An 18247-nucleotide genomic window follows, 5' to 3' on the forward strand; every position below is an offset into this window, starting at 1 on the left:
TTTTTAAAAATCCAAAAAAATCCCCACTTTTCACAGAATTTTACCTTTTCCAAACATACATTTTGTTAGTTTTTTTCCTTTGATTTTTCCTTTGATCCAATTCTCACCCCTACATTTCTAAACTGATTCAAACCATCACAACATCCAAATGTTCAGCTCATTCAAGACAAACACAAGCGTGTTATTTTCCAAACATAAATTCCCTTTGAACAGCATTTCTCAACCACTTTCAAATCATTCCGACATAAAACCATTCAGCTCATTCAAAACAACTACATCTATCTATTTCCGACGTTTCAAAAATTCCCACTTTTCATAGAATTCCATATTTTCCGTACAGCATTTCAGTTCAGCCTCGCCTTTTCAGCATTCACACGCAATTTCTACACAAATTGCGTTCAAGCAAGCTTTAAAGTGTCCTCTTTGGTAAGTGAAGTTGTCAGTCAGTACGTTTAGTTGCGAGTCTTAAACATAACCCTAACCAAAACAATAATGCTACTGTTATAACTGGTTTACACCAAATGTCAATAAAGACATTTTAAAAAAGAACATTTTCCTTTCCTGCATGCTTGAAATTCTACTCAGGCCTTATTGCTGTTAGTGTTCATTATTTATATATCAAGAAAAAGTTTCTGTTGAGAACTTCCCAATAAAAACTTCAATTTCAGAGGCAAAACAAAAACCAAATCCTTCAAATCTTTCTCTCTTTGCTGCTGAGTATTTTCGAGGCAGGCTGTCCTACTCTAAATTGGACTACTTTGATGGTAAGGACAATAAAAGTAATTGCTGGGTTGCGTCGGTTTATTTTATCTGCAGCAGTTTGCATCTGAGCGTCTCTGTACAGGTTGTAGAAGATGTGGTTATTAGCTGATATTAAGTCACGGCCTCGTCCCATCGTGCACTTTGGAGAACAAAGAGCTTAAATTAGGACCGTCTCACCGTTGAAACTGCGGTGGAAAACATGGAAGCATCTGTACCACTACCGCACGTGCATACTCCTGATCTTCTTCTTCTCCTTCCTTTGGGCCCTCCTCCTTTTTCTGGTGACAGAGGCATTTTGTTTGACGCAACAAATGGTTGCCGGGTGAAGTCATGCCGCGGTAGCCGCTGGCAGAGCTGCTGGAACTTCTGGTCTGGACCAGGGAGCGTATATGTGTGTGTGTGTGTTTCGAGAAGCGGGCCAATGTCAGCACCACGACAAAGCTGTAATCAGGCCAGCCACAGAACATGTGCCTGGGCAGCACCATGCTCACCGCAGGAAGCCAGCATCTAACAAAGGGAGCAAAGAAGAAAAAAGACGAGACAAAGAAAGGAGATGGAAAGTTCTTCATGCACAAGAAGAACCTTCAATCCTTCAATGGAGAAGCTACGGTCCAAATATAAAGTTTGTACGTATTTTACCACTCTTTTTAAAGTCTGATGAGCTAAAGTTGAGACTGACATGGAGGTCATGAGCCTGTGTCTCAATTGCCGCACTTCCGTACTTACACTTGGTCTTTTGACTGCATTGTGACGGCCCTAAAAAGGTCTATTTTTGACACTCTGGATTATGTTGCTGCATCGAGGCGCCCTTCTGCTAGCTTGACATAGACGTTGTCCTCCGATTTTGGATCAGCATTTGTAATAAAAGTAAGTTGTAATTATTACGTTAGATTCAATTTCAAAACCTTCCCCATCTCTTTTCAATTGTCATTGTTCGCTCACAACGACATAAACTAACAAGCTAAATGCATAGAAGAGCAATGCAGCCCTAAACTCTATAATATTCCTCGCACACTTACTAAACGCATTTTAAATGCTAAAATGTATAGGGACTCAACACTAATGAATGATATCGATCCAAATAGAAGCAGAATCATGGTCTAGCCTTTAGCTTGGTTGTCATGCTCGCGCTACAATCACAGAGCCCCTCTGTCTACTTTTAAAGTGACTCGGCAGGCCGCTGGGCCCATCCCAGCTGACTTTGGCCGAGAGACACCTTAGACTGGACGCCAGCCAATCGCAGGGCACAAATAGACAATCATTCACACTCACATTCATACCGATGGACAATTTAGAGTCACCAATTAGCCTAACATACATGTTGTTGGAATGTGGGAGGAAACCGGAGTACACGGAGAAAACCTACGCACGCACGGGGAAAACATGCAAACTCCACATGTTGATCGCACAGGAAATAAAAAAAAAAAAATTCATACAACACTCCATGCTAGTAAGCGCTGATTTTAAAGATAATGTACACGTCTTTGATCATCTAATATCTCACTATAGTTATGAAGTGAGACGTTATAAGGCACAACCAAGCTTTTTCAGGCTTCTGATTGGTCATTGTCTTTTAATGTGGAAAGAATTGTTTTTTTTAACTCCACTAATAAGGATGGACTATTTTTTAACACCTGATAGGGGGAAATGTGCGTTTTTGATAATATCTGTGTGTGTGAAATTTGGTGCATACAAATAGAGAAAAGGAATTTATTTTCTCTCATGATGCAAATGTTTAGTGGGGGAAAAGTTTTTAGTCAAAGAGTTTGGTGGTAACACTACCTCCCACACACACACACACACACACACACACGTAACAGGTATGAATAAGAGTACAAAATAATAAATAATAAATAGAGTAGCACTTGAGCAAGCGGCAGACAAGTTGACTATAGCAAGGACTCCATTAATTAAATGTGATGAAGGACGCAGCCAATTAAAAGCAGCGTCAACATTAATTAAAAATGACTCACAAAGACCACACTTTTAAAACATTTTTAAAACAGCACTTGCACTCTTCAAATATGTTAACTTTTGACACGGGAGCAACTACCACTCGCTGTCTTCTTCTTGCTCCTGGCACCAACTGTAGCGTTACTATAACGTCGCTCCACCAGCACTGAGCTCCACTTTAAGTCAGCAGCAGGACTCGGACCCACGCTGAGTCTCAAATGTGAACAACCACAACTCTCGTCCACCTTTATCTCGTTAGCTTCCTTCTTTGCGAGTGAACAATGGCAATTAAAAAGAGACAGAGAGCGTTATGCAGCTGGAACTAATCAATGTGTTACAACAACCCAAAATTGCAGGAGGAGGCATTTGCGAAGATGGGTTGTATGCCCTCTGAACGTGTCGTATACGCAGCCAACCAATCATTGCTTTACCGTCCACATCGCCATGCCACGAGGTTAGATTTCTTTGGAAGTGCACAGCAAGTTACGCAGGAGGGTTTGGAGTGGGAGGAGCACGCCAGCCTAGCGTACATTGGCACCTCTATGCAGAAGCATAAACCAGGATTTAAGTACGAAAGGGTGACACAGTACGAGACTCACAAGTTTGGACCGTCTCTTGGCTTAACTTCCAAAGAGGTAAAAAAACCAAAAACCTGACCTCTCTCGACACTCCCCAGCTGCTTCAAGCACGTACCGAGGCTGATATCATTTAAAATCATCAACACTGTGCAGTCATACGAAATCATACCATTTTTTTTGTTAATGTGTGATCAATGCCTTTGTTGTTGTCTTTGTGCTGTCATTTGTCGTCTGGATCCAAAATGAAAGTCATGTTAGAATAAAATCTTCAATTCACACAAACAAAAGGCTACAGCAGCTTTTTGATTTTTTTTAATTCTGCTGCTTTTAATGGATACATGACTGGAAAAGCGACACAAACGACTCAATTATGTTGAATGCTAAATAAAGGGATTGTGTGCAAAGTCAGACAGGAAAGCAATAAAAAGTCATCTTTTATATAATTTTTACTAAGTGTGTAAAATGTGTAAAAATGTCATTATTAATTTACATCACAATAGCATCAACAATGGCGCAGCAGCTCCCTAAACCAGGCGCTCAACTCTTAAGTGGGCTGTTGTAGGTGAAAGAAAGCATATACACTCACACACGCACACACACACAGACACACGCTCTATTTGAGTGGTCTTTGGCAGGCGGGAGGCAGCTGGAAGCAGCGTAAGCGTAAGGTGATACTCAACAATGCCACTAACTGGCTAGGCCTCGCGTCTGTACACCAGCTAGAATGACAGTCAGACAGTCAACACACACACACACACACGCACTTAGTTAACTTTGTGGTCTATGTGCATTAATGCGCTGTGACAGAAATACACAAACACAATGTCAAACAACACAAAAAGACACGTTTGCACTCAGCGGCGTGGTTTGCTACAGTACGCAATTTTGTGGCTGCTTCCTTTGGCACAAAATTGCTAAAAGGTATGAAAATATTCAAACATCTTTTGTGGTCAGCTAACTCAAAGGGACGGAGCTAGACACACTGCACTGCGCTGTGCTTTGATTGGCAGACAGAGAAGCGCAGATAATTCCAAATAATAATTACCGTTTAATACTAATTCATAATAAATATTCCAATTTACATATAAAACACAGCTTTGGAAATATATAATAAATATATAATATATATTATAATAAATATATAATAAATATATAATAAAAACAATACAAAAACTAATTTGTAATAAAGGTTTATGCTTATGCTTGCATATTTTTATTAAGTTTTTATACTATTTAGAATATTTGCTTATCTTCATTTTCACTCTCAGCATATACAGGGTGTCCCAGAAGACGTAGCTAAAAATCCATATATTAAAAAAATTATATTTTAAATGTTTTAAAATTGTATTTAAATTATATACAGTCTACATAAAATATAAAAAATATATTTTTCTAATTAATTTTATTGATTGATATTGAATGGATGGATGGATGGATATATAATCTATTAGTATATTTTTCTTTATATTATTTTATATAATATTAAATATTTTATGTATATTATTTGTATTTTATATGTATATGTGTATATTTTATTTCCAGACTTTAGACACACTATTCAATACAGCGCTGTGCTTGTTTTATTTAACTGTCTCTATTGTTTTTGTGTTGTTTTAATTCACTTTTCATTTGTATTTTAATATTATTATTGTTATTATTATTACTACAGCACGTTGGGCCGCACGGTGGCCAAGTGGTTAGCATCAGGAGATCGGGAAGACCTGGGTTCGAATCTCCGCTTGGGCATTTCTGTGTGGAGTTTGCATGTTCTCCCCGTGCGTGGGTTTTCTCCGGGTACTCCGGTTTCCTCCCACATTCCAAAAATGTTACGTTAAGTGGCGACTCTATATGGTATGAATTAATATGAATGAATGTGAGTGTGAATGGTTGTTTGTCTCTCTGTGCCCTGCGAATGGCTGGCGACCAGCATACCCCCGTGACCCTAGTGAAGATAAATGGCATAGAACATGGATGGATGGACTACAGCATGTGATTTTATCTTTGTAAAACACTCAGAACTGCAAATGTTCTGCATGTTATTTATTTTTCTGTATTGAATATTATTTAACACAGAAACAAGTTTGTTAAAGTCAAAGGGGGTATACAGCAAAAGTGGCTCAAAAAACCCATACTTTGTGGACAAGATGCAGCTCAACAAAACCTGAATTCCCCAAACAAAGTTAAACGGTACCGCGACGGTGGTTAGTGGGGTGGGCCCCCTGGCGGGGACACGGTGAACTGTCAGGGGGGTGTGAGAGGCAGGAAGGACTTTCAATATTAGTGCAGACCTGCCAACGTGTATGAATATGTCATACTCAGCCTGCAATTTGACTCTTGAATATGCTTGCACTGCTCTCCATTTTGTTGCATTTTGCTGGTTTCAGTCTCGAGTGCAGTCTGTACAGTACAGATAAATACATAGATATTATCAGTTTCTCAATAGCATTTACAATCGGGCAGAAGCAAAAATATTTCTGTCCCCCACTGGGGGCATGACAGAAAATAATTGAGAACCACTGCCCTACAACACACTTATTTTGGCACCTAAATTGCACTTAAAAGAAAACAGGACCAAATTTGACATAAATAGTAAAAAGTCTGACTGTACAAACAGTGGATGAACACAGGAGGCTTATTTTTAAGTTAAATAAAACTGCGCCGGTTTCTCTGAAAAAATAATATGATATAATAACCATTTAATAAGTGTATCTTTAACAGAAAAGCGACAACAGTACACTCTCTTAAAGTTTCACATTTTCTTGTTACTCTACTGACTTTGGAATTTGCCTGAATTTGTCACACAGTTCCTCTTTTTGTTTACCTTTGAGTAAGGTCTCCGCAGCAGAAGCACTCCACAACTCTCTCGTCAGCGGAAGACGTTTTGTATTGCTCCAATATTCATACAAACCTTATCCTTATCGTTATCCTCATTTGCACGTTGCTGTGCTGTAAATGAATGTGCTATGACTCTCATAGATTTTTCATACTGGGCTCTACAGTTTCAGAGCAGCTGAGACACAGGCGTTTTTGCCTCTGGATTCTGGAAGAATGAACATATATTAGTCCGTCCTTTCACTTTTAAATGCTCATTTTTTTCGATCAAATATTGTTACTTTTGAGCAAACCATGGTTGTCATTCGAAGATTAAGCCACATAGAAAATGGATGGACGGATGGATGGATGGCTCTCATCACGCTTGGCGAGTAAACAAGTGATTTCATTGGTTTATTTTGAGTGACGTCACCGCGTTTGCTGTCACATTAACCGTAATACCTGCAGTAATTATGCCCGCACACTGCCACTGCGATCGGTCCGCGAGCATGATTATATGTTATTATATGTTCCATACACTTTAGTTGGTCACGGGTCTGTAAACGGCCATCGCTGGGTCCGAATCCGGACTGAGGTCTGCCAGTTGGTGATGGCGGCTCTAGCAAATATTGTAATATAAAAAGACTAACGGGCTGAGTACTTATGCAAGGACTACTGTGACATATATGTCTGATAACATTGGCTTAGTTATTCATATTTTATTTACATTTTATTCTTGATGCTCGGCTCAAAAAGTGAGCAAATGTAGCGTGTTCTCACGGCTGAATATCTATATCTCTTATAGAGGATTTAATCAAAGAACGCTAGTGTGGTCTCGAAGTAGCCACTCCTGTCGTAGTGCTGCCCAAATTATTATTGCTCCTATGTCCACTGGGTTTTCAATAAATGGTGACACCATCTCCAAATGAGTTACACAGTGAAACAGCGGCGCTTTCAAAGCTGATTTTAAGTCTGGATATAACCTAGTCGGGGCCAGGTTATGAGTTTAGCCATACCATGGTGATACAGCTGCTTTGAAAGACAGCCAACTTCGTTGAACAGGCAAGCCTGGCTTTAGACTCAACATACCTCGCTAACCCACTATGTCGCAGTATACCCCCAAAGTCTCTTTTGGCTCCACGAGTTGTTCATCTATGCAAGCACGCTGTAGAAGAAAAGAGGCTTTGTCGGAGGTGTTCATATTTGAGCAACGAGTGCGTTGAACAGAGAAAACATTGCACACATCCAAGGTAAAGAGCGAGGCGGAGGCGCTGAGTCACACAACGCTCAGCATCCAGAAAGTTCCATCCATGAATAGTTTAAGACAGACTGAAACCTTTGAGCGCCAACACATAAAGAGCAAAGCTCCATCCCAAAGGCAACAAGAAAGACTCTTTGAGACGCTGTTGTTAGGTAACCAACAAGGGCAACAAACACCAGCATAGCGTTCAGCAACAAGCGGAAACAATTACTTTCACTTTTTTATTAGCAGCTACATAACAAGTGGAGTTTTACTTTTATTGTAATGGAACATAAGTCTTCATCTGCACTAATGAGTCTACTGGGAAGTTGGAAGTATCCCAACATGGCCAACGTCAATGCACCTTACCCCTTGCCATACCGATGGTCTGCCGGTTTTTATGTCCCCTATTTGCATACGTCATTGGAAAGCTTAATTGGTTGAGATTGTACTGATATACACCGTTCCGGCATACATTAGTCACTGCAGGATCTGTAAACGCTAATGTTGGACTAGTGTCAAACATGAAAGTGGACGCAATTCACCTTGGAAGCATCACAGTATTCCAACAGCATCTAAAAGTCAGATAAAAACATTCTTGTTATGTTGGCAATAGTCCAGTAAATGTAAATAGTTAGTCTACACCAAGCCTTACATCCATAAAGACACACTTTCATCATTTTCATCAAATGTGCATATTTTTTCACATACTGTATTATTGAGCCTAATTTCGGTTAGCCTGGATGCATTAGCCACACATTTGTTTGTGTATTCAAACTTCTATTTGTTAGTGTCAATAGCAAGAAGTGTAACTCAGACAGATGAGGTGAAAATTACGCTTGTTAGCTTTCAAACGAGCCCAAAGCCATGCCTCCACACGACAACACCTTTACATTTACTTTGGCCATGATATTTGTAGCCCTTTTGGCCAAAAAATCCCACAATTAGAAGGGCTTAAACAAAAAACATGGCTGATCAGCGCGGAGAAAGACCTGAGTGACTGGTGGCACTCCTGATTACTAGGCTCGCAAAATCTTGCATATTTCATTGAGGGAATTTCATATTTGGAAATGTACAATAATTATAGGAAACAAGAAAGTGGGCTAGTACAAAATACATTGTATGCTAATTTTTTGCAAAAGTCATTTTTATTCTGCTGGCCAATGAAACAAAAACATTTTTTGTGACTTTTGATATTTAAAATAAATTTTACAGCGTAAGCTCACACATAGGTTATGTAGTACGGATTGCTGTCACGCCCTGCCTGCCTACGTTTAGGATGTATAAATGCACAGCCATCAACATAATGTGATACGTACTTTAGTCTTAGGAACGTCTTAGTAAAGTAAACATTATTTCTTTCCTTTTCCTTTTCTAAAACCCATGCAGGGCGCCTCCCTGCCCGAAACGGAGCGCCCTGGCCGACATTTTACAATTCTTCTCAACAAGAGAGGATAAATATGACTTTAGGGAAAGACTAAATTCAAAACACTTCTACGCATGAAAAAACGCTAAAAACCTTCAGTATATCAGTATGTGTTATTCAATTGTGGAACGGACTGAGTAAAGAACTCAAACAATGCACTAAAATAAGACATTATAAGAAACAGTACAAGCAGTTGATGTTTACAAAGGACAAGGAAGAAGAATCTTGAGCCAAAGAAGAATTATCCGTGCAATGCAATTCAGACGACAACTGCACAACTCTTCATTTCTTATCACTACTGGAAACTTACATTGCCTGTATTCATTCCTGATTCAACTGTGTTACTGCCACCTGATTATTATTAATTATGACTGCTATATGAAACATTTAAGGTGAAAACATCTTGACAATTATGTTTACGCATTGTTACATTACCTCATCACTTGCCTATGTATTAACTGGTAAAGACTACAACACAGGATGCAAATAAATGTACTGCAATTGACGTGAAACGGATCGGGGGTAGGATTAAATAAGCTTTTCTTCTTCCTACTCCTTTTGGACATGTAGAACTGTGAACTGTACTGTGTGATGTTTTACACTGTAACTTGTATTCATGTTCAAATAAAATTAAACCATGACCATAATCATTTCCAGTAAAAATTTACAGTGTGGGATGAATAAATTCATCCAGAAACGCACCATCACGTAGTCCATCAGACGCAAGAAAATACAGTTTGTTCCTATGCACAATGGGAATTTAAGAAATAAAACGATTATCTAAAAAATTAAACCAATTGGTCGTTCATTATTTACAAAAATGTTTTTTTTTCTCTTGTGTATTTATTATTGCGCTTTAACTAAGCAAAAATATGTTTCTTCCGCTCTCTTGATTAATCAAACAAATTTTCAGTAGATAGTTGCATCCCTAAACTAGTATAACAAGTAAACACCGTTATTGTAGTTGATTTAGTCTTTGAATCTGCCCCAAATTTGTCAGGAGGAACTTTTCCAAGTCTAATCTTTCCATTTTTCGAGAAAGCAACATTTTATATGTTTATTTAGAGCTTATCTCAAAGTTATTAGTGTTTTTTTCATTTTCTTTTTGTAGCTGGACTTGCAGCATACAGTTCCGCTTTAAATGTTAATAAACAATTTATCAGCGTTTGGTGCTTTTGAATTCACTCTCAGTGTTTATCAACATAAAGAAAATCAACTTGAGAGTTTATGAAAAAAAAAGGAGACCCTGCCAAAAAGTGGTATATTTTCCTCTGTAAAAAGGCAAACAAGTCCAAAAACATTTGCAAAAACAGCCCCTCCTTGCCACGCACCAATCCTGACCTACTTGGGCTGGCGGGGTTCAAAGGCTGCGCCCCCTAAAATATTCATGAAGTGTTAGCATCCTCGTGCTCAGCAGCGGCCTAATCACGCTCATCTTCACGTCTGATCGCTGCAGACATCCCTCTGGACACACACAAAATGAGGAGGGTAGACTCGTACACGCACACGCACACGTACACAGCAAAAAGCATCCATCTGAGGCTGACAAACCCAAAGTGTAAGGCCAAAAGCATCTCTTGTCATGTGACCAGCTGCTCGCTCTTCAAAGCTGTGGGCTTCTGGGTGGCCGTGAAGAGCACACACACACACACACACGCATACACACCAATCAACGCATACATGTTCTCAGTGCCAGGCGGAAGCTTCGATAAACTTGGCCAGAGCGAGTGTGTGTGTGTGTGTGTGTGTGTGTGTGTGTGTGTGTGTGTGTGTAGCAGTTGAAAAGAAAACACTTCCTGTGGGAAAAGGAAGAGCACTTCCTCTCGGGTCTTATTTTGTGAATGACTCTCATGTTCACGCTATTAGTGTTAGCATGTTGCTAGTATATGTTATTTATTCAGGTACTTGCATGAAATGTGTCTGTAAAAGTAGAATAAGGTTGCCTGTTCGCGAGGTATGTTTGTTTATTATTTTGCTTATATTACTGTCATTTATCATAATGCAAAGTCTTTCTCGTATTCGGCAACATTACAACCATCAATCCAAGACGTATACCAACAATTCAGCCTTTAACAGGATAATGCTCACATATTAGCGGTTAAAACATTGCAACATACTTCCAATGTCAAAGTTCTTTACAAGTACACAGGTGCATCTTAATAAATTACAGGACAGTAATCCCTTGCCAGTTTTCTTTGAATTTCGTGACTTCACGCTATCACGTTTTTTCAAAAATATCTTAATGAATGAATCATGCTGTTTTTTTGGTTGAATACAGCTGATTATTAGTCAAATAAATATGCATGTTGAAGCTAATTTTAGATATTTTTTTGGCTAAAGTAAGCGTTGTCAAGCTTAAAAATGGCTAAATGAACCAAAATAGAAATTTGACCCACTTACAGTAAATGTTTGAGATCATCAAACAAATGTAAATAGTAGTCAGTGACAACAACTGAACACAAAATGCAGTTTCTAAATGAAACCTTTCATTATTAAGGGAGAAAAAAAAAATCTAAACCTATGTGGCCCTGTGTGAAAAAGTGATTGACCCACCCCTTTGAAAACATCAATTAATTGAGATTAATTGAGATCTATCAGTGTGGAAAAGGTTATAAAGCCATTTCTAAAGCTTTGGGACTCCAGCAAACCACAATCGAAATGGAAACAATTAAAAGGGTTATCAATGAGATTGTACAACCGTTAACATAAATTAGTAACTTGGATTTTTTTTCTCCCTTAACAATAAATGTTTCATTTAAAAACTGCATTTTGTGTTCACTTGTGTTGTCACTGACTAATATTTAAATTAGTCTGATGATGTGAAACATTTAAAGGTGACAAACATGCCAAAAAATAAGAAATCAGGAAGGGGGGAAATACTTTTTCACACCACCGTATTCCTTAATCATTTTTATGATTATTTTTATGATTATAATTAACAGCTAATAAAACCCCAAATTCCGAATACATTAAATGTGAAAAATGGTCAAAACGTTGAACATTGTAAACTACTGGTTTGTGCTTTACAAATGAACTGCAAAAACATCCTGAGCCTGTGTGACAAACACACACAAAAATAAGACATCAGGAAAGGGGCAAACACTTTTTCACACAACTGTATGTCAGTGATAACAATCGTGATGATTGAACACCGCATGATTTTTAGCTATCAATACATAATTAACTCAATGTTTAATTCATGTGGAGTAATTTGGCCCCATAACTATAGTTTTGCTTCTTGCTTTCCAGCTGGTATGTGTTAGAATCACAACAGAAAGCGTTCAAGGCGCTTCCAACGGTAATTAATACGTGTGACAGTGGTGGACATGAAATGTAATTGCTATTGGATTTCCTGTACTTTCCCAGTATTATCTGTGTAGCAGAAATTGTGTGCATATTTTGCAAACAACTAATCAATAATGACTTATACAAGTGATGTGCGATACCACTATTTTCCTTTCTGATCCAATAAAAATTCAGACTAGTATCAGCAATACCGATCCGATATCAATACTTTGTGCAAATACAGTTAAAAAGTGTCGAGTAAATTCTAAAAACTAGTGTATTTCAAATATTTGCATAAATCATACAAGACATTAGAGTAATTTATTTTTTTATTTTAATCTCTAAAGTATATTGAGTAGCGGCATGATTTACAAGATAGTCAAGCTAAAACAAAGGACAAAATTATAAAATATTAAATGGTGTTTTAAACAAGACAAAATTGAAATAATAAAACCATGAAAATCCATCCATCCATTTTCTATGCCGCTTATGCATGGAAATAAATGATTAGTTACAACTATAAGAATTGTAAAGTAATTCACAATTCACACATTGTCTCAGCTTACAACTGACTGACTGACTGAGCAGTGTATAACACATTACGCACTTACTCAGGCGGGAGAAAAAGTAGCTCATAACAACCGCGTATTATTTAGACAAGATCTCAATAGTTTAGTTTCTTTCCAGTATCAAAAGTATTGCTATTTTGACTGAGAATCAATTTTAGAACATAAACCTCTGATATCGGAGGTATTGATATTTCAAAATCGAGCCGCACATCACTAAATTATTTTACAGGATGCAATTACAGTTCATATCAGAGGCACTCAATGAAAAACCATGATATTCCTGCTGAGTTCTTGTGTCCTTTTTTAACCCGCAACATCCAGGAATAAATCATCAATCAAGAAAAGACAAAATGTTATTCAAGATTACTTTGATCATGACTTTACCTCAATAGTATTAGTAAATGAAAATCAATCAAATTGATACTCAACTACTTCCACATTTCTCAACCTATTCAAACCATTCCAACACCAAAACATTCAGGCTACCTATTTTCCACATTCCCCAAATAGCCAGTTTTCCACTAATTCCACCAAAAATCCATTCCAGCATCAAAACATTTAATATCATTTCAGCTTCAGCTCTTCAGCAGTCACATGCAAATTCAACACAAATTCCCATCACTAGTTGGCATTTTTTAAAGCAAAATATCACTATTTCCCTAAATGCTTTATTGTAATCAATACAATACAATCCTTAGTGCAAACCATGATAAGAAACAAATATTCATGACTACCTCTCTGACAGAGTCAACATTATTATTTGTAAAAGCAGAATTTTAAATGGATATAATGAGATGGTGTACCTAATGTAGTGTCCCGTGAGGAGCAGTTAAAAAGAAGTATAGAAGAGATGTCAAATGTAAAAGGAGATTTCCAGGGAAAGACGCAGTAAGCACACTAGAATGTATTGTGAGACATGTAAACAGGAAGCATCCTCACGTGAACGTCTATGAATGTGCTGTTCTTACATTCACGTTAAAGAGGATGAATGTCGTTTTCGTGTTCTCTCACCTTGTTGCCGTTGTTGAGGCTCATGCTACTCAGCGCCGACAGTTTGACCTCCAGGTTTTGGTGACCAGGAGGTGCTAGAGGAGGAGGAGGATGATGATGAGGCGGCTGCTGCTGCTGCTGGTGGAGCTGCTCTCTGTGGATCTGCTCCCTCATGTTCCTGGCCTCCTGGATGGCCTTCATCACTGCGTCCTGGTCCCCGAAGAGAGCCGTGGAGTTCAGGCTGGACAGGATGTCTACAAGAACAAGAACAGCACCACTGCTTCTGGTTCTATTGAAAACCCACAAGTGCTTCAAGTAAAATGATTGGGGACATACCACAGACCAAGTGGAACACATTAGCGTCATTTATGTTTTTCTTTATATGTATTTTACGTTGTTCATGACATTTGTACAGCCACACCTCATTCCAATTTTTTATATAATTTGTTTTTCAACAAACATTTTAGCCAAAACTTTGCCCCAGTTTTCACACACTGCCTCAGTTATCATACAATATTGCGCTTAACAAACTGGTATGTTTGCCCTGTAGTATATCATTCTGCGGAATCGAGTGCCCAAACTCATTGTCCTCGCATTTTTTATTGAGTGTGACTGCTAAATAACCCACCATGGGGACAAAGAAAGTTGCAAGTGCCATAAAATTTGATAAAAAAGGTGAGAAACGATGAAATTCAAGAAAGAACTCATCTTAAAGTAGAAAAATGGTGTTCCTTCCACTCCTCCACTTCTCGACATCTTCAGTCTTCAATGAAGGTAAAAGTGATTTGTGTGAATGTATTATTTGTTGATATTTTTCAGTGTCTGGAATGGATTAATTGAGTTACATTATTTCCAATAGGGAAAAATGTGAAAATGTATTTTGTACTTTTCGGTTTTCAAACCTTTGGAATGAAACCACTGTATTCCAGTGGTTTTTCGGTCCGTTTCTGTATTGGACGGCACTAAGCATGTTCTGGTGCTGGAGTCTATCCCAACAGCCCAGGGTGGACTACACCATGAAGAAGATATGCAACACTCTCAACAGATTATGGCAACGCCAGTTTACCAGACAAAAAACACCTTGGAAGAACCAACCACGTGTGTGCTTATTGTAATAAATGTATAAATAATAAATACGCATATTTCACAAAGAATATGAAAACCACATAGACATCTTTGTTGTTGTTGTTTTCCAACCTATTCCTGCTTAATTATGTCTTTCTCTCTTCTGAAGCAGACCTACATTTGAGTAAGGAAGGGTTTGGGGAGCACAGAAAGTCAATAAAAGGATGTAAAAGTTTCCGTCACCGTTGCCGGTTTTAATTAGCAGACAAGTAGGAAGTCCTGGATGTCTGGGTGGCCGTTCAAAGCGTTAGAAAATAGCAAGTGGCAGCGTCAAAGCCTCTGTGCTCAAATTGTTTTCAGGTCTAATGAGAGGCTTTAGATTAGCTTAATAACAGATATCAGAGGTAGGGGCATAAAAGGTCTGGCCCCAGCAGACAATGATGTGAGGAAACTGTTAAAAAGCCAAATAGCGTGTGTTGGGTTTCACTGTTTCCGCTGGCAGTCTTTTCATGGAGGCTAAATACAGGCCTTTGCCCTCCTGTAAAACGCAAATACGTATACACTCATGGCGGGGGCTGCTGTCTACAGGGCACGTGCCACTCTGGGTGGTGCTTGGGGGGGTGTTGAGGCAAGTTTTACACTGCATGGAGGATGCCATCCCAACACTCGCTTAGCTTCTCACTGAACACACCTTCTTCTCAAATCAACTGGTTTGACACGCCTCCCTTTGACTGACTACAAACCACTTGGGAAAGGGTGGAAAGAAACAAGCCAAACATGTTAAAAAACTAGAATGTCATTGAAAGCAGACCTCCACCAAGGCCCGACAACCCGCCTTTATGCTGCCACGCTTGAAGTCACGTCTTTCCCACATCTAAACCACATCCTTTTATTGATGTATTTCCTGTTTACGCCTGCTTTCTCTGTTTATGCTTTGTTGCGCAGGCAGCTTTGTCGAGTAGCTGGGGGCGGAGCAACGAGGCAGGTGGACGCAATCGACAATTAGTCTGATTCATAAACCCGAGAAGATGCCAGATTATTCCCCATGGTTACCCTGTGTTGATGTGAGCTGTCTATTCTGTGCCACTACTTCTATGTTCCCTGGTTTGCTAGCTTCCACGCTTGTCTTGTTTGTTGTTTTTGTATGTTCGGTCGTTTTTTTGTATTTTGTTACGGGTTGCTTCTGGTTGTTACTTTTTACTGTTGTTTCTTCTGTATCTTCCTGGACTCCCTTGTTACTCCATTCCTAATGTGTGCAAATGGCCTTATGGGATATGAACGGCCTTTGTTTTCGGCACTTCTTATATTGCCAAACTTTTGTAGTTTTGTATATTTTTCAAATCAATTGCGTTGTACAACATTCACGACTTCTGTGTCTGGGTCGCCCTTTATAGATGTAGTTCAACTGACCTTATTGGTTATCCATCTTATCAATTGGAAAATGCTTTCAAGTGCTTGCCACCTACCCAGGGATGTGTTCCGGCCCATGGAGGAGGCCGGGCTGGGGATGCGGGCCTTGCCTACACTAATGGGGCTGGTCTTGTTGCCGGAGAACAACGCCTGAGTTGGCGATGTCGGTGATCGAAGAGGCTCTCCTGTCTTGGGTCGAGCTGAGAGGTTAAGAGGCTGTGTGGATCCTTCTTCCTGGAAGACAACACGTCGGTGGATTCATTAGTAGGGATACGATATCGTTATGGCACCTGTGACGGTCATAACCAGACCAAAAAAGCTAAGTCACTATTGGTGCTTTATTTTGGTCCTACAGTAAATGAATGCATCAATCCAGATTAAGTGCTTGAAGGTGATATTGTGTAAGTAACATCTTGTAAGTAATGCAACGTTCCCACAGAAATACACAGAGTCTGAGGCTCTTTTTAAACTTTTTTGGCGACCTTAAACGCAGTGCTCAATTCCAACACAGGAAACTTGCACTCGTTTCACCATTGCTATCCACACCAACACACAATACAACATTTCCTCACTATTCACCAACAGCGAGCGAGATGTATTCACAAACATCGGAATTCTCAACACAGCACATTGCTGGCGTATCAATTTCTGCTTGAATTGTGCAAAATGTATGCAATAAAAGTACTGTAAAACACTGTACTTTTTTGCAATTTCTCAATGTTCTGTATTGCTGCTGGTTTTGTTGTGACAATTTGTTGTAGATAATATTCCTTATTGGCGAATTTAGCACTCAATTAAATTACTATAATGTAACATTTCCATGACACACAGTAAAAAGGAATGTTTTTTGGACAAGATTTGCATATCTTCCATTTTTAAAGTACGATGCGGGCACTATTTAAGCAACAGCACCGTTTCAGAAGTACCGATTTGGCAGCGGTATCGGATAATACGTAAATGATACCGCACCGTATCATTAGCTTACATGACAACAACCTCGCTATTACTACGACTGCGAGGTAAAAAAATGAAAAACATTTCCAAGCACTGAAATCGATATACGAAACTTGCTGCCTATTTTTGACATCAAATTAATGGCCGACGACAGTGAACTTTGCAACAATAAAGATTACTGCTACACATTCTCTATGAGCAATTTGTCACCATTGTCTGTAAAAAGCTGTTCACTGTAAACACTGTTTATGTTTTAACCCAAAGAATTTTAAATAATCCAGAATAAAATCCCTTTCTGACACATACTGTACTCATATCATGAAGCATATCAATATTATTCATATTACTTACTATATATCCTAGGTTCCAAAGTGGGGTGTCATGGGGGTATGTGAATAAAAATGAAAAACAATTACCGCCTAAGACTCACAGTTAGGAGTGCAGCTGAATGTCTAACAGCTCAGAACGCACTGTCAAAGCAGAAAGAAGAAAGGAGCCAGAGCATGAAGTTCTTCATTGCTCTGTGAGAGTTATACAAACAAGTAAGTAAGTTTGATGATTATGTTGTGCATTACACGTGTTTAATCTTGAAGATTTCATTTATATTGGTGTTTCAATCCCGCACTGTGAAAACCTGTCAATGTAGTAATCGTATGTACATGTCAGGATGAGAGAGTGGGGACCCGAAAATGAGGCTTTATCGCTAGTTGTATGTATTTTTGTACTTTGCATACTGCTTTATCATGTTTGTTCAACTTTCCCTTTCAATTTGGTATCAAATTAATATGCAGACTTAAAGCATTTGCAAGTGGGCAAAAGTGAAGCTCAAGTTCAACCAGCTGAAACAGAAGATAAGTAAAAGATAAGTAGAGCCAATACTTATCTATTTTTCAGTGCTTATGTAAAACTTGTATAACATTTGACCATGCAAAATACACATTTTTGAACTAGAATTACTTACTTACTAGAAAAGTAATTCACCAATTAGTCATGTTCAGTATTTCAAGTTAATGAAGATTTTAAAAAGTTTTTTTTTTTTTAAGTGTGCAGGAGTCTGGGGTACATGGCTTCAAATCAAATGTCTGGAGGGGTATGCGACTGTGAAAAGTTTGGCCCCCAAACACAATGTTTGCGATAGTCCTGTTGTATTTTAAATTATTTTCATGACAATCAGTTAGTATTTGTTACTATTATTACTTTTTTA

General features: G+C 38.6%; 1 protein-coding gene across 2 annotated transcripts in view; it reads right to left on the reverse strand.

The window, feature by feature from the left end:
* Positions 1-18247, reverse strand: part of LOC129181063 (transcription factor SOX-6-like) — a 126127-nt gene that overhangs the window by 12157 nt on the left and 95723 nt on the right. For both annotated transcript variants that reach the window (XM_054775722.1, XM_054775721.1), the window contains exons 10-11: positions 16146-16323; positions 13636-13868 (exon numbers count right to left, since the gene is read on the reverse strand). In XM_054775722.1, coding sequence (XP_054631697.1) covers positions 13636-13868; positions 16146-16323 — 411 coding nt within the window. The remainder of the gene's footprint in view (positions 1-13635; positions 13869-16145; positions 16324-18247) is intronic.

The sequence above is a fragment of the Dunckerocampus dactyliophorus genome, chromosome 5, assembly GCF_027744805.1.
Source record: "Dunckerocampus dactyliophorus isolate RoL2022-P2 chromosome 5, RoL_Ddac_1.1, whole genome shotgun sequence".
In the NCBI taxonomy this organism is placed as follows: Eukaryota; Metazoa; Chordata; class Actinopteri; order Syngnathiformes; family Syngnathidae; genus Dunckerocampus; species Dunckerocampus dactyliophorus.